Below are 25,216 nucleotides of genomic sequence, written 5' to 3'. Positions count from 1 at the left end.
CTTGAAATGCCAAGTGGATCTTAGAAGCCTAGAGATCAGCCAAACAAGATCTCCAGGAGTCCCAATATCAGTAACCCACGTGGGGAGGAGAAGTGGCTTGCCAGGTGGGTCAGAGGTGCTGTACTAGCTTCCTGGCAGATGGGTTGCTATTGTCTACCAGGAAGGAGAGGGCCAAGGTGGCAGGAAGGTTGATGTAGTGCAAACTCACTGACAGAAACACCAGGTTAGCGCTGCTGATGCATCTGCACCACACCTACTTCTGGCTGCCTCAGTCCTTTCCCTGTCCCTCCTCCTGGTAAGCGATAATGATTCTCCTGCAGGGAAGCTTACATAGTGGCTGTGCCCCCACTCAGCAAGCTGCTTCTGGTGAGAAGTATTGCTCTTTGGTGTTAACTAAAGCAGGGGCAGGCAGATTTCCAGCTTGCAGGTTCTACCTCCCTCGCACACACAAGCATTTCTGGTTTCTCTTCTAAGCTTTATTCATTGTAACTGAGAAACAACTAAAATTCAGAGCTGCCCAGAGATCTATTCATCATCAATTCTCCCTTCTACCGACCCCAAAAATCAAGTATGAAGAGCATGCTAATTTACTAATAAAGATGAGAAGTTAGGCTACCTTGGCACACCTCATCATCATAATTTGTAATAATAATGATGCATGGATTTATTGTTACACAGTGCACACAAAGCCCTGGCAAACGGACACATTTAGGATCTGTTTTACCGTCTGTCCAGGATTCATGAATGCAAGCTTTTTGCCGGAACTTCTCAGCCAGGTGATCCAGCCGTTCCAATCTTCGGATTTCGTTCAAAAGCCACTCCTCGTAGCCCTTCTCAGCCTGTTCTAGGCACCCCCATGCATTATTTATATCCTGTAGCGATCAAAGCAGAAGCACACAAACACAGTCAAGGAAGCATGAGCAAGTTCAGAAGAAGGGAAATCTTCTAAAACATCCTCAAGATAGTTTCCCCAAGCTGGCTTGCGAATGGCCTGTGCTAACTGAAGGCCAGCATCACGCCAGAAAGAGATGTGAAAAGGAAGTTTCAAGTGGGCAAATAATTTTGACAGAATGGCAACTGCTTGCCATTACACTAGAGCACAATGGCATTTTAACAGAAAAACCATGCAAACCACTGGAAGGTCCACAAGCAATTTAGAAAACAAGTGTCTGCAGAAGCCTGCTGCTAATCCATTGAGGAGGGCTAAGGCTCTGGAGCACCAGCAGTCCTGGGCATGGATGGGCTGCAGAGTATGACAAACTGATAAGCAGACAGCACCAGAACCAGGGACAGTAGGAACCACAGGCAAGGCTTAAGCTAAGCAACATCTGGGGAAAGCAGTTGACCTGGACAGTTGCTGCTGCACTGATCTGCCACCTACCAATGGCAGCAATGCTCCCCTACTCAGCGCCTGAGGGCCCCAGTCCTGCCACTCACCACCTGGCCCAGGGCGGGGCCTGATGGGCTCTATAAAGGACTGCTGCCACTGCTGCTGCTGGGCAGAGAGGGCTCCGTTTTGTTTTTGTTTAAATTGCTGTTATTTTTTACCTATGTCATTTTAAACTGATATTAATGCTGTATTAGTTTTATGTGGAAATTGTTTCCCATTTGGTTGTGTATTTTTTTGATGTGGTTTATTTATTGTTTATGACTTTTGTAATTATGTAAATCTTGTTATGCTGTAAGCTGCCTTGAGCATTGTTTTTTAACTGTGGAAAGGTGGCATACAAATAAAAAAAGATGATGATGATGATGATGCAAGAGGTCTGTTTTCTAGTCGCTACCTCCCTGTCCTCAGCTAAAAAGCCAGCTTTCTGATACGAAGATGTGCAATATGATATGAAGATGTGCAATCCTGCAAAAGTAGTGTACTTCCTACTGCCTCTGGGACCAGTGGTGAAAGATGTATGGAGTTGAAGAAGTTTCGGGATCTGAGAATATCAGCAAGGAAACATGATCAGGAACAGCAGAAAGAAAGCGCAGCCTACTGGGGCTCTTCTGCCTCTATCAAAACATGTCAATGCAAGGAGTGGCCCCTTCCTAAGATGATCAAGTGGAAGGATTTCCACTGCCTTCAGGGTCCTTCATGCCCCAAGATTTCTGTGTTGATGCAGGGGTGAGTGGATCCTGAGCAACAGCAACCTGGGACACCCATAATAATCGTTTTGCATCCATGTTCTATAGCGGTTGGATGACAAGAACATGCTGTCAACTTGCAAGAGCTATACCATTCATGAATGGTTATCTCTGTGGACCACAGGCTGTGATGAGAAAGTCCACTGAATACCAGGATGGGATACATGGGCCACTTGAAAGTGTCAGCAGCCACAGAGCATGTACCTAGAAAACTTGCATTTTGCTCAGACCTCGGCCAAACACACTCACCGATACCATTTTCCCTTCAGAAGGCATGAAGGCTGGCCTGTTGCTAAGCCGCAGCTTAGTCTGCAACGTATTGAAGTTGATTTCCAGTTGGCACTTCTCTTGGACTTTGGGAGGCTTGTGAAGGCGGCGGTAATCTCGGAAATCCTCCAGTTTCTGCTGCATGGCCTGCATGGTGTTCTCTGGAGCCCGATTCTCCAGCCAAGGTATGGTGCGGCGGATCCACTCCAGCAACTGAAAAAAAGGAAGCAAGTCAAGCAAGAAAGCGGGAACTGTGATAAGATTAGAAACCCATCATTGCTGACATTTAACAGGGTCAAGGGTTTGATTTTTTGTTATTTGTGGTTTTAGTCCTACAACCATCTTGCCTTTCATGATTGTAATTTTAGTTGCCAGCAAGGTTCAGCAACTGGCAGAAATCTAGTTTAACAGACTTGTATGTTTGTGTGTGTTTTCACACTTTGCATCTCTAGACTTTACACTAACAAGCATATTTAAGGACATGAAACCTCAAGTAAGATAAGCACGTAATCCAGCTTTTCATTTTCAACAGGGCTAATGAGTATTTCTACATCATGCTTCTGAGTTTATTTCTGCTGATTTTTGGTGATGGACCATTCTGAGGATAGTCTTCCCAGGCCTGCATATATTCCTAGCCCTTGTGGCTTTTGAGTTAAGTTCATTTTGTGGTGATATTACTACTACTACAATTGGGGTGATTATAGGTGTCCTTTGACAATTTCTGCAGTAGCACTGGAGTTAATTTAACATTTTTGTTCTGTCCATGCCTGCTGCCACCACCTGCAGGCCACTATTCCACTCACATGTCAGGAGCAACTTCTAACTATCAGTTAATGCACTCTTTCCTATAGCCTAAGTCATCAGTTTCTTTCCCCTATTAGTGTTTAGTTTCTTAGCCCCAGTATTATACAATGCTATTTGGGTTTTTTTTAAAAAAATAACAAATAAACAAACAAATCACTAAAGGAACATTACTTACATGAACCTGAAGGTCACACCAGAATGAATTTAACATGACTACAGACTCCTGCAACTGCATACTTAAAAATATATGTTGCTTTGATATCTGGGATCCAAAACTGAGAAATATATAGGTCCCATAGCTGTCATCCCCAATCTGGTGCCCTCCATATATTTCAGACCATAGTGCCCATCATCCCTGACTGGGGTTGATGGGAGTTTATAATCCAGAGGATTTTGAGAACCATGTTGCAGAAGGATGTTCTATGGAATATCTATCTTTCCATTTCCACATAGCTCTGTCAAGAAATTGAAATCAGGAATACCTACATCACTGGCCAACTTCTCATAGTCTTCCATTAACTGTTCATTCTCTTGATTAACTGCCAGCACCTTGCAGATACGATTGGCTGCTGTTTCCGCCTACCGAAATTTAGAAAGAAAGAAAAATACATTGTTAACAAAGATGTTACCTTCAGCTTCTTGATGCTTTTAGGAAAGGCACAGTCCACTCTGTGTCTAAGAGAATGTTACTGGTCCAAATTTATCTCCACATTATGAAGATTTTGAAGTGCTCTTGCTATCACTTCTCTTCTGGGAGTTTTGATGTGAATGTACACTTGCAATGCCTAAGAGGTTTTTTACCCTCTACACTTGCCCATATCCATTTAGGTTCACATCCATATCTATGCACATCAGTGGCTGGTATGAGATAGAATGCATAAAGTGGAAAATTATTCTTGGAACAAGTAAGTGCCTATCCAAACCTTCTCCAAGACTATCCTATAAAACTAAATGAGGTAAAAATCTAACCCCATTTGTCTCAATGGATCAATGGTTTCCATTTTGCTTGTAGAATAACATTATTCCACCTCAAACGATCAATGTTTTCCATTTTGGTTGTAGTTATTCTTCCACCTCTGTTTTGAGGTGCTACAAGGAATCACTTCCTCACGAAAACTTGCCCCTGAAGAAAGTGTGAAGCCACAGGTCTACTGTTGACATCTATTCCATACATATCCAAATCTTCAAAGCTATCAAAGTGCTCTCATATGAAACTGTAGCTCTGCTGTGATCGTCTCATACTCTTAGGTTTTGGAAGAAACATGAACTTCCCTTAATCTTACAAGAGTTCTCATTATTACATACACTGCACTAGATTTTTAAAAATAGAATAAACTGATTTTTAAAAATAGAATAACTTAATTTTTAGAAATTAACGCCAAAGGTAGTATTGGGTTTGAGTAGTCTACAGACTCATCCCAACCTGCCAATTCAGCCTCAAAGTTACATGAGGGCAGAGGGCCTAAGTGAAAGAGCAGACTAGGGGAAGCAGGAAGCGAAATAAAGCCTGAAGTACAAAAGCTGTACTTTCATCAGTCCTAAGAGGCTACAAAACTGTCCCTTGTATCTTTCACTTGAACTGGGACACCAATGCAACAATATATATCCACTGAATTATTTTTCAGATCTTCAGAGGGTGGTAACATAATTTCATTTTTTTAAAAAGCTGAGCCATTACTTGTTAAAAGTTTGAAACCCTTTTTCTATTTTCCTTTTAGACTTCACTGGAACTAGCAAAAACAAAAACAAAACCAACCCTCTATCTAGTGCAGCCTTCTCCAAACTGGTGTCCTCCAGTTTGATTTAGACAAAAACAGGGGAGGGAAACCGTTTTCATCCCAAGGGCTGTGTTTCCTTCTGGAGGCAACATGCCAGCAGTGGGCAGGGACAGTCAAAACTAGGTAGAACAATTTTACCTTTGTACAGTAGGCTTAGTTTCTACATCCACTTAACACCCTCTTCTCTGTCTTCCAGCCACGCCAACAAGTCATTATCAGAATCCAACACCACTTCCCAGTCAAGCAAAAACTCTCAAGGAGGTCGTGAAGCAAGGCCAGAGAAGTGGTCTGGCCTTGGGAAAGAGGCTGTGCTTGAGGAGGGGCGTGTGCCTTCAGGAGAATCCTGCATTTCACCCCCAGGCCTGAAGTTCCTCGCCCCTGGACAATGCTGACTCTGGGCTTATGGGAGCTGTAGTCTAAAGCATTTTGAGAGCAGCTGGTTAGAGAAGGCTGCTCTGGCCCAACATATCTGAGAAGCCATCTCGTTCTACGTGCCTCATCACAATCCCCCAAAATGGATGAAATCATCTACCTGCCAACCCAGGACATCTACAGCATGGAGACATTGTTTTCCAGCAGCTTCCTTGCTGAGTTCTTGTAGTGAAAGTCTTAGTATATTTCAAAACCAGTCTAAGAATTCCTTTACTTTGGCAGACAATTGAGCATTCTGAGCATCTTGATATAGCTATCTTGGGCAGATTTAGGGATGAAGCAGAATAAAAAATATTTATAATAAATAAGTAAATAGCTTTTAAAAACCCCTGCCAGGCTATCCCATCGGAAGACAAGGAACTTCCATATCAAAACTGAGAGGACACCAAAGCAGTTTCCTACAATGCTGATGCTCACATTCAACACTAAGCTTTTGGCTCCAGAGAAGATAAACCAAAATGACAACATTTACCTTTTTTTGTTTGTTTGTTTAGGAATGTGTGGTGTTTAAAGTAATAATAATCAATTTTTTATGCCAAGGTAAGCTGAATTCTAAAACATTATGAAAATTAACTGAATGTGCATTAACTTTACTTTCTCATTTTCCATATTTTTTGTATCGACAAATCACAGAACTGGAAAGGGCACTGAAGCACCATTCGCTGGTCTCTAGAAATCCTAAGATTTTGGACATGCACAGAATTCTGGAGCAGAAACAACCTGCTTTTATCCACCACCGAAAGGACTATGCAAGCTTTCAAACTGAACAGGCCTCTTTTAGCCACTTCAAGTTGGCAGCACTTGAACATTCTCTATATAAATTGTTCTCTTCTGCTGCTGTAATTAAATGTATTATATTATACATGTGAACTGCAGAGGGAAAAGGTTGTATTATGCCGCCACTATCTGACATCCCTAAAGTATTGATATTAAAGTACTGGTAAATTCACTCTACTAAGAATCTTGCTATTTTCCCTAAAAACTTGCAAGTTCAGAGACTTATAACTTATTTGGGTAACTTGTTCCACTGTCCAGTAACAAAAGGGGTATACTTTCATTAATGGGTCCAAAATGTATCTTAAGCAAATACATGCCCACAGTATTTTCCTATAGGTGACTAGACTGTTAATCCCAGATGCTACCCACAGAACAGGTAAGGCTAGATAGTGCCAATAATGCCTTGCCTCTTTGTCTCAACATTAAGAAAGAACAGCATAGATATGGCTCCCTATCCCCCCTGGTGTCTAAATGAATGAGTGTAAGGCTTAATATAATAGGTATATAAAACAATGTGGACATTTGTCTTTTCATCACAGATTTAATGATAGAATCCTGAAATGCTACCTATCAAACAGAAGCTTAATCAAAATACTTGCCTATAATTATTTCCAGGAATCTCCTTCGACAGTGTATTAAAAACACATTATTTAAAACCATCTAGTAATAAAAACACTCATGCAGTTTAGTGTTATTAAAGTTGGAAGCAGTTAGGGCGGGGGGAAGAAAGCAAATGGACCAAAGCAAGTATATGTGTAGAAATACATAGACACACACGCACACACACAAAATCATATGAAGGAAAAGCAGCCAGTCACATACAAGTCATGGCAGGCTGGGGCCCCTGTACCTTTAAAGACTCAGTATAAGAGAATGAAAGGAGCAGAAAGTTGATCATGTGACCTCCCCTTCAGGGCTGGTAGCAGTAATGAGAAATCTGAATGAGAAATGGAGCGACATCACACTAAGTCACCTTGTCAAGTAAGTGGGCAGAGCTTGAAAAGACACTCTGTGCTCCTGGGCAAGGCCGAAATGCATGCTTGCGAATCACTCTACAATAGCCCCAGATTTGGACTGCTACAAAGGGAAAGGGACCCTAACTCTTTCCTCCAGGTCATGAATTCATTGCTGGGCTGACTGGCTAGCTAGCTGTCAGTGTATTCAATTTAAAAAATATATATTATAAAACTTTGGATTCTGCTAAACCTGAGATTATATATTGATCTTCCGACAACTATCCAGATGTTGTGCAACTGATGTTCTCATTTGTATCTTATCAGCCGTTTCAAGGCATCAGGCACTAGGCCCCACCACTGAACAAAGCTCTTGTGCCCCATTCTAGAACACCACAGCACTGAGATCCATAGTCCATGCTGTCTGCTAGATATATATTAAATCCAGAGTAGTGTTACACAATTTCAGGGTAAAAGAACCTGGAAACGTGGCCTTTGAGCAAAGTTTGAACGCTCCCTGCAGAAACACTCATGTCCCAGATTTTCTATAAGCTTGTGCTGAAAGGGTAATTAGTGAATTAAATGTATTCTTTAAAAAATACATATTTAGAAGGTCTGCTGTCACTACATATTTTAAAAACTACAAAACTACTTTCAGAGAAGATGCTTGTAAATATTGGTGACATCCAATGTTGTCTGCCTGCTTAGGCAACAGAAATTTGCTTGTGGAGAAGAGAGGAAAGAGAAGCCCCATAGCAATGGTGGATATCCTTTCACACTATGTTGCATCTCATTCAGTATGAAGAGTTAGGCCCAAGGGAGCAGGCCACAGTGAAGTCAGTTTTTCAGCAGCTAACATGGCATGTCAGTAACATATGAATTAGGCCCCAGAACAAACATTTTCATGCACACGAAAGCTCATACCAAGAACTGACTTAGTTGATCTTTAAGGTGCTACTGGAAGGATTTTTGTTTTGTTTTGACTATGGCAGACCAACACGGCTACCTATCTGTAACTATTTTCAACTTAGTTTGCAATATTTCAGTTCAACTTAGAGTTACACCTGTGCCTGAGAACCCCTGTGAATCTACCAACAAATATGGGATAGGAAAAAGTTATGAATGCAATGTGACTGCAGAATGGAGAATAGGGTCCAAGAAAGAAAACTTTGTGGAATGGTTATCTGTTTTAGTAAAGGAGAGTCTTGTTACATTACCAGCTATCCTTATCAGAGTTTAATTGCCCAATGTGTGCCCAAGGAGCCTGGACTAAGGTCTGTTTTCCCCTTGGCATCTTTTACTCAGGTATAGATGCACGATGTCAGTGCCAACGCTAATGACAGACGTGTGTTTGAATCAAAGCTTTTCCACAAAATGCATCTAAGCAGTGATACAGAACCAACAGAAGCCAAATATTTTGCAGACGAGTACAAAATGTCAAGGGAGGATAAATCCACTGAGAGATGATTACATAGATAAAAAAGTCGTAAGGGTAAGGGGACACCGTAAATGGTACAAGGAGGGAAAGCAGCAGAACTACTGGCAGAGGAAGGACACAGATGGATGGAAGCAAAGAGAAGCAACATGGGGCAGAGAAAAAGTTAAAAGGTGTATGCAGAGACTGTGATAATCAGTTGTGGCATCAAAGGCTGGCTGTGTGAAAAAGATGTAAGAGAACAGCCATCCCAACTTACACAAGTCACTAGAGTTTGGCCATGAAACAATAAGTAAACTGAGCAGGAATTCCATGAGCTTGGCATCTACAGAACAAGAGCTTCTGAGGTCTCCCATTGGGAGAACACCTGTCAAAGCAGAAGTGGCCATTTATATACATCCACGTAGACATGACCAGATTCCACTGATGGTAAAGCAGCAGCAGCAGAGGGATTTTGTTTTTATGGCCACATAAAGGCTGAATGGCAATTTTCTGACTTCACTTGGAAAAGTAGCTGCTCGGAAATTAACGACCACTGTTGGTATACTGCCAATAATAACGGAGACCTCTTGCTTATAAAATAAACCCTGCTGAACAATTGGTTTTAGGTTGCATGAATGGGGAGCAATCTATGCATGATGCTCAATCATGCATAGCTTTTTTTGAACATGTTCTTAACTAAATCCAGCTGCAGAAATTACAGTCTGGAGCAAAAGATTAGTACGGAGGAAAATATCAGAGAACTTCTGCAACTGAGCATCATTTGGAGTTTTGACCTCAGTTGTTTAGCCCTATAATAATTATTACTGATGGCTAAAAGCAACTCTAGAGCTGGGTCTTTAAAACACTCCCAACAGGCTTAGCATTGCCAATGGTGGACCAGTGTTGTATCAGCCACCAAAAATGACTGAGAACAGAGCGCTCTAAGGAAACCAGCACCCAGCTGAAACCAGCAATGCACTTTCCAATAGGCAGCCATCTGATCTGTCAGCAAAGTATTGAATATGTTCTATAATATTAATTTGAACCAGTAGGCTGCAACTTGGGTGTTCTAGGCCAGAAATATTGTCTGGGAAAAAGCAGAGAGACCCACTACATTGAAAAAAAAATCCACTGAGTTCTCAACAAAGTTAGAGAGTGTTTTTTTAATCACCCAAGATGCTAAGGAAGTTGTGACAATATTAGATAGCTCAATAGGACCGTCAGCACTGGATTCCATACCTCTAACGGTTTAGGGTATCTTCCTCTAAATTTGGTGGGCGGGAAACAGAAGGAAGAGGAGGGGGTTTGTTAGGAGTAAAGTCTCACCTTCTGCGCACCTGAGAAGGCGTGGTAGTAACATGAAACATAGGTCATAATGGCCTTCTCATCCGGCCTTAGCGTGCCTATAATATCTGTGCAAAGAAGGAGAAGAGGTTGAAAGGATAAAGTAAGAAGCAGCACACAGAATAAAATAAAACAGTCATGGGTGGTAAGAGAGGGGAAAACTTCCCATCATGCATTGCAGGACAGGCCAAACAGATTTCCATGCGGAGAGCTGGGAATTCGGATCAGAACGTGACCGGCAGGGTTGGCTTTGTGGACTCCTGTGGCACTCGTTCCCACCTCCCGTTTTCAGCTTTGGTTTCCAAGCAACCAGCCTAGTCCACATTGCTTTGACACAACTCCACAGTCAGTAGCCTCAACCCACTTGCAGATGGGCAAATCTAGCTTTATCTGGGGAGTAAACAGCCAGTGCCATGTGCCCATTCTACATACAAGAATAAAGTAGCTAAATTTGATGAAGACACTATATAGAAGTCAAAAGGCATAACAAAACCCAGATGCAAGGCAGAGAAGATCTGCCTTGACATCTTACTAGGGCTGTCCCATGTGCATTTTCTGAGCATACAGCTCTTCCCGTTGTGCTGTGGGCACAGCTACCAGATATTCCATCTATAAAACTGCAGATTAAAAATGGATGGATTTTTTTTTTTAACTTCAGCTGTGTGCATTGGAAAAAGATGTGGAGTAACCCCTTGCCTGGTACTGTTGATTTTAAGGTAACTGCATTGTGCAATTGCAGTAAAATGACAGAATGCCAATGGCATGTCACTAGGAGTTCTAGAAATGCAGTTTACATCTGAAGTATTATCATACTGCTCCCTGTTTCACTTTAGAAGACACAGACATGCATATCTGTCCATTTAGGCAAGGCTTCAGTATTCCATGATCTACTTTCTATCAGAACCCTTCTGGCCCACCAAGCAAGAGTGCATGCTCAGGATCTCTTAAAAATTAAGGCATAATCTGATAATGCACAATTGCTTAAGAACATGAGGAATACCCTAACTAGAACCATCAGGTTCAGCATTTTCTGCAAGTATCCCAGAAAAAAGTAGGTGCCCCACAACTTCTATCCACCACTGTCTTAAGCTGTAGCTGGTGAAAGGTTAGCATTTAGTCTACTTTTGAGGGAAATGACATGACTTCTGGATCGACTTTCAAGCTTCGGCCTACTTACACACTTACTTGGGAGAACACCTTACTGAACTGAGAGTGACTTAACTTCTGAGTGAACAAGCAGAGACTTGTACTGCAGAACCCATTTGCTCTACGATGAGTTCTCAGATACCAAAGAATAGTTGATTCATCAAACTGCAATGTTCTGTGGAAACTTCCTGTTTGGGACATCCTGTCAGTAATGTTTTCAGAGAATTTGGCAAACAGAATGCACATTTTCTGTTCTGCGGCATCCAGGTCTTATTTCTTAAAATTATGCTCTTTTGCAAAATAAGGAGGCTCAATCGCACAGCAAAGCAATTCAGCATGAATCAGCTGGCATGTAGAATGTTATGATGCTGGATCACTATGCATGACAAATTACTATGCAAAATACTTTCCCCCCCTGAGATTCACCTCGAGAGAGAGAGATCTTTGTGTCCTGTGGATAAAAGCAGAGCTCCCAATGCCATGAAAGTGACCCGCTGACTTGTACAGATCTGCACTACATCACTGACTGTGGGATTGTGTTTGACCCCATCTGCACCCCCAAAATGATACATACACAGAAAGCCATTTGGAGCCAACAAGCCAACTCTGCCAAAAATAATAATAAAGATGCCCGTAGCTAGATAGGAGAGAGAGAGAAAGAAAAAAAGGTTTGGACATTAGCAAGAGGACCAGGTGCTCTGTGTGGAGGGAGCTTGGAATCCTGCGATACCTTCTGGGCTCCTGAGAAGGCGTGGTAGAAGCTAGAAACATAGGTCATGATGGCCTTCTCGTCAGGACGGGCTGTTCCAACAATGTCTGTCAAAGAAAACCTGAAGTTAAAGAGCATATCAACTCATGGGACGTGAGCAAAGCGAGATGGATCACCAAAAGGTTATGGGGACACCAGGTGAGGGGTGGGAGTGACTATTAGAACCTACACATTCTCTACATATAGGTCTTTTAGATACTTTCTTGGAAGACGATTCCCCCCCTTGGTTAGGACAATTGTCCATGTCCTCTTCTCCTTACCACAAAAAATACATATTCTTGATGCAAGTGCCCAGTAGGACACAGAAGAATTGTGTGTGCTAAATTGAGAAGATGAAAGACGATCTTAAGCTGCTGTTTCAGTGAATGAAAGCAAATGGCCACCTTCTACACCATTCTCAATAGGCTGTTAGTCTGAGTTTTCCAAACATCTAAGGAAAGCAGGTGCTTATCACCTCTCAAGCTCAGGCCATGTAATGTTTTCATAGTGTTTCCTTGCTGCTTTGAGGAGGATAATGGTGATGGAGAACAATAGTTGCCATAGCACAAAAAGAGAACCCTATTGCCATGCACCTAACCATCTGCTTCTTCTGTGAGCTTTCATGGGACCTACATTTGTCTCAGTAACCTGTGATAGTTCAGTTTGGTGGCAAAGGATAAGAAATGCCCTTTGTAAAATTCAGAGCCAGCAACTTTGGGACTCCATCTGAGGCTACCTGCTGGGATGAATTAGGTCTCATTACCTAGCTGCATCTAACACCACTCTATGCATATGAAAGAAGTCCTGATAAAGATGATTGTTAAAAATAAAAATAGTCGAATACACTGTCCTCTTTAGCTCACAAAAGCTCCCTGGATAGAGGTAATGAGGAATGGACAGAGCATGGCCAGTACAAAATGTTCTCCCAAATTTTAAGGGGGGGGGATGCCACAAAAGGGAACAGAGCAACAAAGGCAACTTGAAAAATGTGGATTTCAGAGCCAGTGTAGATTTTCAAAATGCAAAAGCAACAACATGGCAAAAGGGGAAATTTAACACATGTTTCCAGGAATCTAGCTGCTGAGGACTGAATGTTATAATGGTCACATGCTAGATCCCTTGATTAACAAGTGTGGTGGCTCAGGAAATAAAATGCCCAGAGAAATGTAACTAGTATGTAAGAGACAATGCGGGATGATCTGCCTTTGGTTCCACCTCTCCTTATGTACTGTGGAGATACCATGTCATTTGCTGTTTGTTGAGAATTCAGCTTGTTTGTCCATGGTGGAGTCCCAGCCCAGTCAGAAACAGGTGTCCTGTTACTACTGAATTTACAAATGAGCTCCACAATAACAAGCTACGGAGCTTGTTTTGGGAAGTACAGAGAATACAAGGGAAATTTGGGAGAAAGTATAAATGCAACCATGCTGTCATTCATCTTAGGCCTGGCTTATACATTTCTGGTGATGCATGGAGACTACTTCATCAAGGTCAGATCTCACATCAGAATTATGTGGCAGATCATGTTAGAAGGTTCCTTTATCCATGCTGCTGCTCCCTAGGGGCCCTGACATAGAACCTTCCATTATCCACGCTTCTTGTGCTGTTATTCAAATGTTATCAGGATAGGATCCAGCCAGTAGAAAAAAATAATCTGCAGTAATTCTAGTCTAGGTACCTGATAAGAAGGATGGGGAACGTTTGGAAGAACTAGTTAAGTAGAGGTAGAAGGTTTGTGGAACTTCTTGGGTATGTGTGGGGGAAGAGGAAAATAAATCAAAATTTGATTCTACTTTACCTTCTGCATCCAACATCTTGGGGATATCTAGGTACCTTTCAGCCACATCAAAAGCTGTGTTCAGGTTAGTGAGAGGATCATCCTAGGAAATAAATAATTTAAGTTAGCAATATGTAAAAACATGGCAGAAGAAACAATTTATATACCATACTAGGGCATTGATAAGTGAGATCATTAGAGTCATATTCTAGACTAACTGATAATTACAACATTAATATGAGTTGCACATACCACAAAAATATGCACTTAACACCCCCAGGTCAGATTGTTTCTACTAGTGAACTAGGGGGTGGAGTGTTGACAGGACCTCCACTTCCCACCACCACAAATGCAGTAAAGGGCAACTATGAGGGCTATGTGCATTTTCCAAAAGGCCTCTCTGTAACATCTTCTTTAAGGACTTTGAAAGTATATCACAGATTCCGTGATCTCCCCTTTCCACTAGTCTGCTTACTTCCTGGACGAGTACTGAGCAGGATTGCTGTCAGCTTAAGATGTTTGTCCCTGATTTGTGTAAGTTGCAACTAGAGAAGGTGCAAATCTTTTTAATGCCCTGTCTTGGTAAGGGGCAGTATGAGAAGCCGCCCTCTACACATATAGAATCTCCACTATACTATATAGGGTTTTTGTTTCAGTGGGTTCTCTTGCGCTGAATGTTAAACAGGTTAGAGAAGATGAGGCCCACCCCAGTTTTCCTTTGTTCTGTCTTCTCTTATCCAAAATTGATAGATATATTGGTTGAAATATCTACCTTTGTTTTGTTAAAATTTGAGGATACAAAAACAATTTTTTCATGACTTGCAGCCTGTAGAACTGATCTAAATGAGGCCTACACCAAGTTAAGGGTGCAAATAATTGCACCAAAAGGGAGGACAGCTTGGGATTGTCTGTCTGAGACAAGTATACTTGTTGAGGTATCTTTCTCAGAGTACCATACAGCATACACTATAGTTATTAGGAAGTTTAGGTACAGTGGTGCCCCGCAAGACGAATGCCTCGCAAAACGAAAAACGCGCAAGACGAAAGGGTTTTTCGGTTTTTGCATCGCTTCGCTAGACGAATTTCCCTATGGGCTTGCTTCGCAAGACGAAACGTCTTGCGAGTTCTTTTCCTTTTTCTTTAAGCCGCTAAGCCATTAATAGCCGCTAAGCTGCTAAGCCGTTAATAGCCGCTAAGCCACTAATAGCCGCGCTTCGCAAGACGAAAAAACCGCAAGACGAAGAGACTCGCGGAATGGATTAATTTCGTCTTGCGAGGCACCACTGTATATGTAGACCCATGAACACAAAGCCAGGCTGCACTCAGATATAGTCACGAGAGGGGTCTCTCTGTGTGGAACCGTAGTTACTATAAGGATCATTTCACTTTTGGTTGCTAACAATATTATCACAAGCATGCTGATTTTGCTGACATAAGAAATGAATGCTAGAGTCTCTTACTGCATCTCGCCTACCTCAGCATAAAAATGCTGACTCGCACAGACATCTTCCCCTCCTAGCAACTTCATATGATGTTGCCATGGCAATAATTATAATGCCACCAATCACCACCTTTCTATCAACAGCGAATCAGCAAAACTGTTGAAGCAGGGTAGGAGGAATGAGCAACCACTGTTAGCTATGTCTGTCAGGGATGCAAGAAACCTCACCTAGTAAAATATATGGTTTTGGTTACTGTTAAAATAATCAGGGCTGGAGGTGTCAGTCACAAAAAAGATGCTATTTTTACTGACCAAGATGACACGCTTCTTAGGTTACTAGAGAAAAAATGTTACACTTTTATCCATTTTCCGTAATGAACAAGGAGATCAGATTCATGGTTTATCATGGGACTATAGCAACTTAACAGCTTCTACAAGACAGTGGGAAGGAATATATGATGCCTCTTTGGGCAACCACATTCCCAGATCTGCCCAGCAGCAAAATTTTGTTTTCCTGTTACCTCTGCCTATCATGATTTAAGCTGGAGCAGCTTACAACAGTGTTTCTGAAAGGGGCTTACAATTGAACCCAAGGGGCTTACAATTGTAGCTTAAAGAAAAAGTAATGTGGACAACCATGCAGTTTTGTACAAGCAGCAGATGACTCCGCTAACTATGCATTCCACTATGGAATTGGAGCCATGCTTTCCACTACAGCTTCCCAAAACACATTTCTGGGCTTGGTCACCCACATGCTTTCTCCAAGGATGTCAAGCCCAATTTTCACCTGGATGATAACCTCAGTCAGCCTAAGAAAAGATTAGTCTCTAATGTGTCTTGGCTGAATGTGCCAGTCTAACTTTGGGAATTACCTGAGTTGTGTTTCTAAAGTCCAAAGACTTCCTTACCTGCTGCTAGTCTAAATCTCCACCAGGAACTAACAGACAGAAATCAAGTAAACCAAAACATCTGAGCTCTTCAGAGACCTCCTTTCTCTCATCTTATGGGCAAGTTAGTTATCCAAGTTGCCAGCACAGGTTTCCATCCTCCCATGACATCTGAACTTGGAACATCCCAAAACATAAGAAGGTACCTTTCTTAGTTTTCCATAGTCAATGAGTTCTGGACGATGTCTGTGAATCAAGGCACAGAAACCAAGGCCATCCTTCCAGCTGTGAGAGAGATAGGACACCATTAACTATACTCATTCAGGAATGGGGTTTGTTTTTTGTCCTATACTCAGTAAGAATCCGAGCACGAGTAAGTTTCACCTCTGCTTCAGTTGAAGCCTTTCCACAACGCCAACTACAAAACTTTTCAGTATGTAAAAAAAAGTTCTGAGGTTTCTAGTGCCAAGTGAATAATAAAAATAAATAATATATATTCTTTTACTGATTGCTATTGGATTGGCTCAATAAATTGGCTAATGACAGGCCAAAGGAGATTATGTGTACAAGAACAGGATTACATGCCATTACATATTTATACAGCCACAATGCATCCCCAGCTTGCTAAAACCATCGTTTAGCTGAAACTACAGTTAGCTTAAATGGTGGTTCCTCATCTGAACGTAGTCTAAAATCCTGGTTAGTAAATCAGCATTAAGCCACCATTCCTTGTTACAGACATTGATGTTTGGTGCATCAATTATAGGAATGAGGTGATATGCAGGGGAGGTTCATGGGGGGGAGGGGGAACACTCATTCCTGGCTTGTTAAACTATGGTTTAAGAAGCCAGGAATGCAGTAATGTTTGAACTGGGCTATGTATCCACAAACTGGGAAGTACAAAAGTAAACAGCACAAGCACTTTAATTTACATAAGATATGAGGATAATAAAGGCATTATTGTGTGCCGAGTATAGTGTGGGAAGAAGCCTTTCGTGGCCTCAGCCCTTTCCCCTGAGCTGATAGGGCAGCTTTCAGAGTACAATTGCTACACACACACAGCCTTTAATGGACTGTGATGGCAAGTCCACTGCAAATGGTCTTAACATTGCTGCTAAAACAGTTGAGGTAAGGACCAGGCAGCATCCAAATTCTCTAGGCCATGCAAAGACTACAAGTCACAGGCTGCTCCCCAGCACCTTTACATTACCTAATATGGAAGTTTTGGATGTTCACATTTTTGTATGGCGCTGTCTTTCTCTGACACCACAACAAAAGCCCTTCTTTAGCAGATGTCTCTAGGGAACAAAAGATACAAGTATTAGCCAACCTCTGTGAGGCTCTTTCACTAGGGTTTTAAAGCTGCCTCTTCATCCTGACCATTAATACGTCAGAAGCCACTGAGGAGGATTTGAGCAACTCTTTCCATTTACACCAGGAATAGGCAAACTCCGGCCCTCCAGATGTTTGGGACTACAATTCCCATCATCCCTGACCGCTGTTAGCTAGGGATGGTGGGAATTGTAGTCCCAAACATCTGGAGGGCCAGAGCTTGCCTATGCCTGATTTACACCGTAGTGTAGGCTGTGCAACTCAAAAGGTCGGGGGGGGGGGGAACCTTTTCTTCCACTTGTTAATGATCAAGTGCTGTACAGAGTTTTAAAAAACCCAACAATATTTAGGATTACATAGGCTCCAAATCATAGAACTGTAGAGTTGGAAGGGACCCTGATGATCGTCTAGTCCAATCCTCTGCAATGCAGGAATATGCAGCTGCCCCATACAGGGATCGAACCTGCAACCTTGGCGTCTTCAGCACTGTGCTCTAACCAAGTGAGCTAAGCAAGCTGCACAGAAAGTCCACAAAGGACTTAAGTGATGCGCTGGCAAAACATGTTATTTAGCACAAACATTACACTTGGAAAGGGTAAACAGTTCCCTAATATCCCTATGCTAGAACTATTGCTTTTCAAATCTAGCCCAGAGGGTGTTTTTTTCCTAGTAGTTTAATCAGTCAAAATAGCTCCTTCCACAAAGTAAGTAATTTTGCCCATCTAATTCTGCATTATGTGTGAGGGAGGGATGTATCAATGCAAAAGAAAAGGAGAGGTTTTGCATTGTAGGCTAGCAGGAACATAATTGTCTCAGTTGTTCTCAGGAACCCCTTGAGCTCAATTCATGACCTCACATTTCTGCCTTCAGGACACTAGTCAATATGGCCTTCCAGATCAGGGAAATGGTTTGCAGTGAATTGAATTCAATAAAATGGAGGTGTCTGAGCCCTGGATTTTGTCACTGTAAATATGGTCGGCATCGTAGTAACACCAACACGCAAGCAGAAGTACCACCTGCTATTTCCTGGATCATGCTCGGGGGGCAATATTTCCCTTCCCGTAGACGATAGCCAGCTATGACAATCTGTACAGGAGCTGCGTATGCTATCTATTTTGGAAATACATAGCACACAAAATATTCCACAAGTGCTTCTGTGAGAGATGGTGGCCCCTTGGGATGTACCTTCCACTGAGATATCCTGAATAGCAAAGCGGAGGATGATGGTCCAGATCATTCCAAGGGTCATTTTGGCATTCCCATCAACAATTTCTGCAAAAGAGAAAAATACCCTCTCAGCAGCTGCTACTGATGCTCAAAACATCTTTGGAACTTTGGTAGACAAGAGTCACTAGTGAGCATGTTTCACAATTAGGAAAATAAGTGGGGCTTGCAAACAAAATGTCGCAGAGTGGACTGCTCCTTCTCTGGGATTCCATTATAATCCCACTTCCCAATAAGTCTCTATCCCCTTACACACCAAAATAAGAAAATCCATGCCCACTTCTCATTAGATTGTTTTGGGAGCTTGCCCCAATCTCTTGAAAGGTTTTTTCCCTAACAGATTTTGTGTGTGTGTGTGGGGGGGTACTTCTCCAGTTCTTGGGATTTCCCCAAGTCTGCTGATAACTCTCTCTTATGTGTGGTTGGTGCTGTTTTAGTTACATGAGGACCAGCGCTAGGCACATTGAGATGGCTGTCAGTATATCCAGGTGGAACCTGCAACAAAATGCTGCAGGTGAAGTTCTTCTATTTATAGAGATCCAGCCGATCCACTCCATATAAACTTCTGAAAACCTCAGGGTTCCCCAGGGTCTGCTTATAACTTCCTTGTGCTTTTAGGCAAGATTATTTTGGTTGCTATTTGGATTGGCACTGAGAGAATTGAGATTACTATTGGTTGAGGATAACAATCAAACACAATGATTATTTTGGGCAAGCGTAGCTGGGCAACAGCCATTCAAAAATTGCCTTCACATTCACAAGAGAACAAGTGCCAGCTACGTGATGCAAATTAAACCGCAAATAGATGATGCTGTTGCACTGAGTTACAAACAATAGCAAATATCCTCATTGAGATCAAGATCTGCAATCATTAAGTTGGGAAGGAAAACATCAAAAGGCTCAGCTGTATATTACTAGTTCTGTTGCAATGTGGTTCCTTTGTCCATTTGAATTTTCTCCCTCTTTGGGACAGCCTTCATGACTGTTTCCTGTTCTCAGAGCATTAACTGCTAGAAAGACCTTCTATGGTCATTATTATTGAAATGTGGATTAGCATCATTTTATATATATATATATATATATATATATTTGTACTTTCTGCTTGCTAATTGATGCCATCCCAAGCCTCTCTACAAAACTGCACTTAATAAGCAGTTCAGCAGATACTATTAATGAACTCATTATTGCTTGTGGAAAGCATTCTGAGGATATTGGGAGAAGTGGAGGCCAGAGAAGGTTGTGTGCACTGTCTTTCCCAATCTGCTACTCAGGGATTCCCACTAGTTCCTGCCCCCTTGAATAAGCTCAAGACACCACCTGTGGTCTTCAAATTACCAGTGGCAGCAGATATAAACCACATTAGCAGCATAAAACTTAGCAAGCAATTCTGTGCCAATGCAGCAGGGTTTTTTCCCCCCATGATGATGATCCCTAAATGCTTCTGGTGTACCTGTTGCCAAAGCCAGCCAATCAGAATCACACCACCATGCAAATTGTTGGGAGAGCAGTATATATAGACCCACACTGCAAGCCCTTAAGAAAAGAGGGTCTAGTGTGTTGGGGGAAAGGGGAAGGAGTTTGTTTCTCCGAACAAACATTTGCTAGAGTGCAACCCCTTTCCAATTTAAGTGATATTAGAAGGGGTGGGGTCTAAAACAAACGCATTCCCCATCCTTCAGAAAGTTCAAGAGCCCTGTTTGCAGGAAAATATATTTTAGTCTTGCCTCAGAAACAAATATCCATATAAACTTGAAGAATCCCTTCTTCACTAATAACACAAGGCTGTTTTTTGCAGCACTATTAGCAAGCAGAGATTCTTAGTGAAATGCACATTCAGTGAAGGAGGGAGAGCTGTTTAAAGAACCAGAACAGAACAGACACACAGGAAACAAAAAATTGCTTTGCTCAAGTGAATTTGTTTCCATCCCATTGCTTTTATTACAACTATTCTCTGCTAACAGGCTATGCAAATAAAGACAGTATTTTCATGTCTTTGGCGAGCAGCTGGAGGAGCAATAAATATTGAATATTTCAGAATTAAACCTGGTGGCTGGAAAGAACAGGGTTCTGAAATGCCATCACATTCACAATCTAGTAATCCTAACCCTCTAGAGTGTAAAATAGTCTCCTTCCTCTATTCTAGTCTTAAATGACTAGCTGAAAATTCACTGTTAGGATCTATATGATTTCTTGGCTGTTTGAATGTACTTTGAGAGGCAGCCCAACCACTAGCCACGCAGAAGTGGAGAAAGGAGCTTGATTCTACGAAAACAGGTGTCAGGAGGACTAAATGGTGGGTAAGAAAGCAGGGTTTTGCTCACAACTGAATATGTGTTCATTATTCATTCAACATCCTTAGCACATTTAAACTGCTGTGTATTAACCACACTTTCAATTCCAAAGGAAGGCAAACATTAATGCATATACCTCCCACCCAGAAATAAATAAATAAATAAATAAATAAATAAATAAATAAAGATGATGATGATGATGATGATGATGATGTTTATTATTTATACCCTGCCCATCTGGCTGGGTTTCCAAAACCTAAGGGCAGCGAAAACCACAAGATCATTAAAGCAAAATAACTGCTAGCTTCATTCCACTGGTGTCAATGGGACAAGGACTTCCAGGAACCCAGCCTATAGGGCTGCTGCATGTAAACTAGTACAAGCATGTAAACTAGTCCTTCTTTGCATTCTTATGGGTAGCACCACCATTCTCTTGTCCAGTCTCTGCCATGTCCCCCTTCATTCGTCTTAAAACCTGTTGTCAGGGAACTGCCATCAGAGCCAGGAGTGGAGGTAAGGCTCCCCAGCGATGCCGGAGAAGGGCCCAGCAGGGAGAGAGGGAACACTTCCTCTGAGGAAGGAAATCAGCATGATACCAGGAAGAAAGGGGAGCAGGGGAGGGCTTCGGAGAGATGTCTCCAGGACTCTTCCACAGAAACTAGCGGTGAGAGCACAGGTCCTCCGCTGCCCACGCCCACCCTGCGCAGAAGACTTCCACGCAGGGAGGCTAGGCGGAGACTTGGCGTCAAAGAACTTTTATGCTGGAAGAAGTTCAGGAAACGCCCACTGACGGATTCCGCCAGTGACTGACACAGCCGCGGAGTAAGGGCTGTGCAGCCAGGGAAAGGTTTAACCAGGCAACTTTGCCAAGAGTAGAGGCAACTTACGCACGAGCAACCCCAATTCCCATTACACCTGTGCAAGGACTTTCTCATCTCAGCACTGTTGTGCCATCCCTGTTTGCTGTTGCCGCAATGCAACATGATGACTCTCAATCCTGCACGAGCACAGCCTTCACTAACCTGACGCCTTCCAGATGTTTTGAACCACAACTCCCAACAGCCCTGATGTGGGGCTATAATAGGAGCTATTGCAGTCCAAAAGCATTTGGAGGACCAACAGGATACCAAAGGGTCCATAAGCACAAGGGCTTTGTACCTAGTTTTATCCCACTCCTTGCCTTGCACATTGCAACATCCCACTGCATTGGGATGTTAACTATCCAGTGGCTGCTTTAAACGGTTCATGGACTGCAGCTGAAATAAAGAGCATCCTTCTAAGACTGAGAACTAAATGAAACATGAGAGATAGAGCTTAAAACATTATATATAAGCTTATGTAAGCTGGAACATGTGTTTGTTATGGCTTCAATTTTAATAGGTTTGGCTGATGTATAGAATTGAGGTAAAACAGACCATAGCCCTGTCAGTCACCACCGCACTTCACCAGTTATGAGTGGGAAGAAGACAGAAACAAACAGCTGCCTGTTTTTAATGCTGCAAGCAATACGTGTCTTCTGCCCAATAACAGCCAGCCCTGCATATTTGCATAGCTCTCTATGCTAGTAAGAGGTTGTGATCAACCAACACTGTTTCATTATTACAAGCTAAAAGCTTAAGTTTTCTCCTTGCTGACATAGTTGGATTTCAGATCAGTGTTATACCATGGAAGCAGGGCTCAGGAGTCTGAAAAGCTGATAGCTATTTGATATGTTGGAAATGCATGAATGGGAGAATAAAAATGCTTATCTCAATAATTATCCCGGTAGTATCTAACTCTAACTGTATGTTGCAATCAAATGTGAGCTTTTGGTGTGCAGCTAATCGGGATTCAGGAAGGATGAAAAGCTCATTGGCTGGTAGAAAATAGTTTGTGAACTACACCAGCAAAGAGCTTCTTTTAAGCCAATTTGCACAGGGGCCTTGGCTGTGTAAAAAATTAGTTTCATAGTCATTTCTAATTCTCAATAGCCATTTCCTTGTTCACCACACAGAAAGCCATTTTGATGTTGCCATTACTTGATCAATTCTGCATTCCTGCTTTCTCAAACTTGTGATGCTGCTGTTTTGGGGTTATATGATATACAGCAGCCTGGTGCTGAAACCTTTCAGTAGGCTGAATGACACTGGAGAGCTTTAGACCAAAAAAAATTATGGCTAAGGGTGATTTAAAACAACAACAACCCCGAACTTGGTACTAACTCAAGCTGATTTTCTCATTAAGTACTACCTGCCTGATGTGGCATTTCCTGCCTGAGCCACATTAAATACATTCTGCCTGCCTCATTAATTTTTACTTTCTAGTTTACAACAGTGACAGCTATTTAAAGCCTTAATTTGAGTCCTTTTAAAATTCATAGTCTGGAAAACTTTATAAGCCTTTTCATTGGGCAGCCCTCGCACCAGAATGCTGTCAGTCAACCCCAGATGCCCACTGAACTGCTATGATAACAACTTCATGCAAAACAAAATGCCTACAGTAGGGTGGAATCCACACACCAGGCATGCATTTGTTCTGACATGTGGATTGATTCTGTTATTCATATCTATAGGCAGAAGTCAGATGAAACAAAGCAGATTCATGAAACACATTGACCAGGATACAGCCCGCACTCTTGCAATACCTCATGCTGAAGTTAAGGACTAACATATGAACTCCTCATACTCAGAGAGAAGAAACACCATGGTGCATCCAGAGGAGCACAACCAGATGCCTTTATCTGCCCCAACTGCAACAAAACATGTCTCTTGCATCGGTCTCTACAGTCACAGCAGCTACTGCAACCATCCAACAGCTTGACCTCACCCCCAAAGGTGCACTGCTCCATTGTCTCCAGAGACAGACGGATGGTAACATATTTTAACCTTAAAGTACCCCTTAACCTTACACACACCCTCGTTATATTCCCCCATTCCTAGACCCTAGACCATTCCATAGAGATGAGAGCCATGCCACTTCAGGCTACATAAGCAAATGAGTTTGTAATAACATATATCATTAATGCTTTCACTGGAGTATTAGTTTTGAAAAGCTGCATGATCTGTAAGCCAACGTCCAGATGCAAAATGTAGATGTCATTCACCATGATTGTGAATTAGTGGATTATGGAATAATGTGAAAAAATTCTCTTTAGAATTGGACAGAAGCACGTCCCCTTATCTGGCTTTCTAGCTCATAACCTCAAGTACAATCAGGCAGAATAATTATCCAGGAAGTGTATGAAAATGTCAGAAGGAGCATGGAGAACACAACTCTTTCTGAAGCTTTACAGGGATAATTTTGAGGCAATCTCACCCTGTGCTCTGCAAGTTTCTAGCCAACATAAATCACAAAGGGATTCAAAATAGATGATCTACCTGTAGTGCACTGCATCAAATATCCAGTGCAGTTTTATTCCACACACTTTCTGGACTTTGGTAGATGTTACGTTTCGGGGAGCCTGGTAGAAACCAGACTTGCAATTGTGCTCAACGTGTAATATGGTTATCTGCAGTCCCACACAGGAGTCAAGAGTCTTTGCTTGCTAAACACATATGTTGAACTTAGGGGATTCCATAACAATCACCACCACAGTAGTACAACCGTCACCTTGTAGTGGAAAAGTTGGCCAGTTCCTGTAATAATTTTAGTAGCCTTGTGACCCACTTATATGCTCCCATTGGTGTGGGTTCTGACTTACCTTCTGCTCCAATGGATACCAACTTGACGCCTTTGCTAGCAATGAAATCCAGGGCTTTGTTGACATTCGAGATTTTGTGCACTCGCATTTTGCCTCTTTCCGGCTTAGCCAAACGTTCACCTAGTCAGAAAGAGAAAAGAGTTATGTTCCACTTTTTCAACGAACTTCCTTCATTCCACCTCAGTAAACAACTGATATACAACCGAAATATCGCAGTCTACCTCGGGGAACTTTCCGTTTGTCTTTTATTGCAATACCACAACTGCAATCTACAGAGCTGTGTTCACAGTTGAGATGTTATGCACTCGCAAAGACCATATCATTTCAGAAAGCAATCAAAGGAATCACATGTCTGAAGGCTTCTCCACATGAACACCCAGCTCATAAGAAACTGAGAGAACACTAAGCTAAAATCTTCATTCATAGTAGAAGGGAGCTTTTCAGCAAAGAAAGATTTAAATATGCAGTCAGCACACATGTACCCTCAAGTGGTATAGTTCCAGGAAGACAGTATCACATGTTTTTCCCCAATGCAAGGTGGCTAATCTGTTACCCTCTGTATTTTGCTGGACTGTGAATCCCTATGCCAACATCTGGAAGACCACAGGTTAGCTACCACAGCTCTAATAATCCTAAATATGCCTCAAAAATGAAAATATTTTACTTCCCAGTAAAATTAAAGAGCAATTTTCTCATGGTGGACAGTTATAGGAACCCAGCCAAATGAAAACAAAGTGCTTTAAATATTGCACTCAGTTGCCTTCATACAGAGCACACTTCTAA

At 42.1% G+C, this 25,216-nt stretch overlaps 1 protein-coding gene across 7 annotated transcripts in view; it reads right to left on the bottom strand.

The window, feature by feature from the left end:
* ACTN1 (actinin alpha 1) overlaps positions 1 to 25,216 on the bottom strand; it is a 96,558-nt gene that overhangs the window by 17,486 nt on the left and 53,856 nt on the right. For 4 of the 7 annotated variants that reach the window (XM_083746639.1, XM_083746643.1, XM_083746641.1 and 1 more), the window contains 9 exons: positions 24,434 to 24,553; positions 18,425 to 18,511; positions 17,118 to 17,205; positions 16,114 to 16,192; positions 13,601 to 13,682; positions 11,785 to 11,870; positions 3,694 to 3,786; positions 2,386 to 2,616; positions 725 to 872 (listed from right to left, as the gene is read on the bottom strand). In XM_083746639.1, the coding sequence (XP_083602765.1) occupies positions 725 to 872; positions 2,386 to 2,616; positions 3,694 to 3,786; positions 11,785 to 11,870; positions 13,601 to 13,682; positions 16,114 to 16,192; positions 17,118 to 17,205; positions 18,425 to 18,511; positions 24,434 to 24,553 (1,014 nt within the window). Of the gene's footprint in view, positions 1 to 724; positions 873 to 2,385; positions 2,617 to 3,693; positions 3,787 to 9,890; positions 9,977 to 11,784; positions 11,871 to 13,600; positions 13,683 to 16,113; positions 16,193 to 17,117; positions 17,206 to 18,424; positions 18,512 to 24,433; positions 24,554 to 25,216 lie in introns of all 7 variants that reach the window. The other 3 variants (XR_014566142.1, XM_083746642.1, XM_083746640.1) reach the window with 1 other exon arrangement.

The sequence above is a fragment of the Podarcis gaigeae genome, assembly GCF_964106915.1.
Source record: "Podarcis gaigeae genome assembly, chromosome: 1".
NCBI lineage: Eukaryota > Metazoa > Chordata > Lepidosauria > Squamata > Lacertidae > Podarcis > Podarcis gaigeae.
This window is presented reverse-complemented; position numbering and strand designations above follow the sequence as displayed.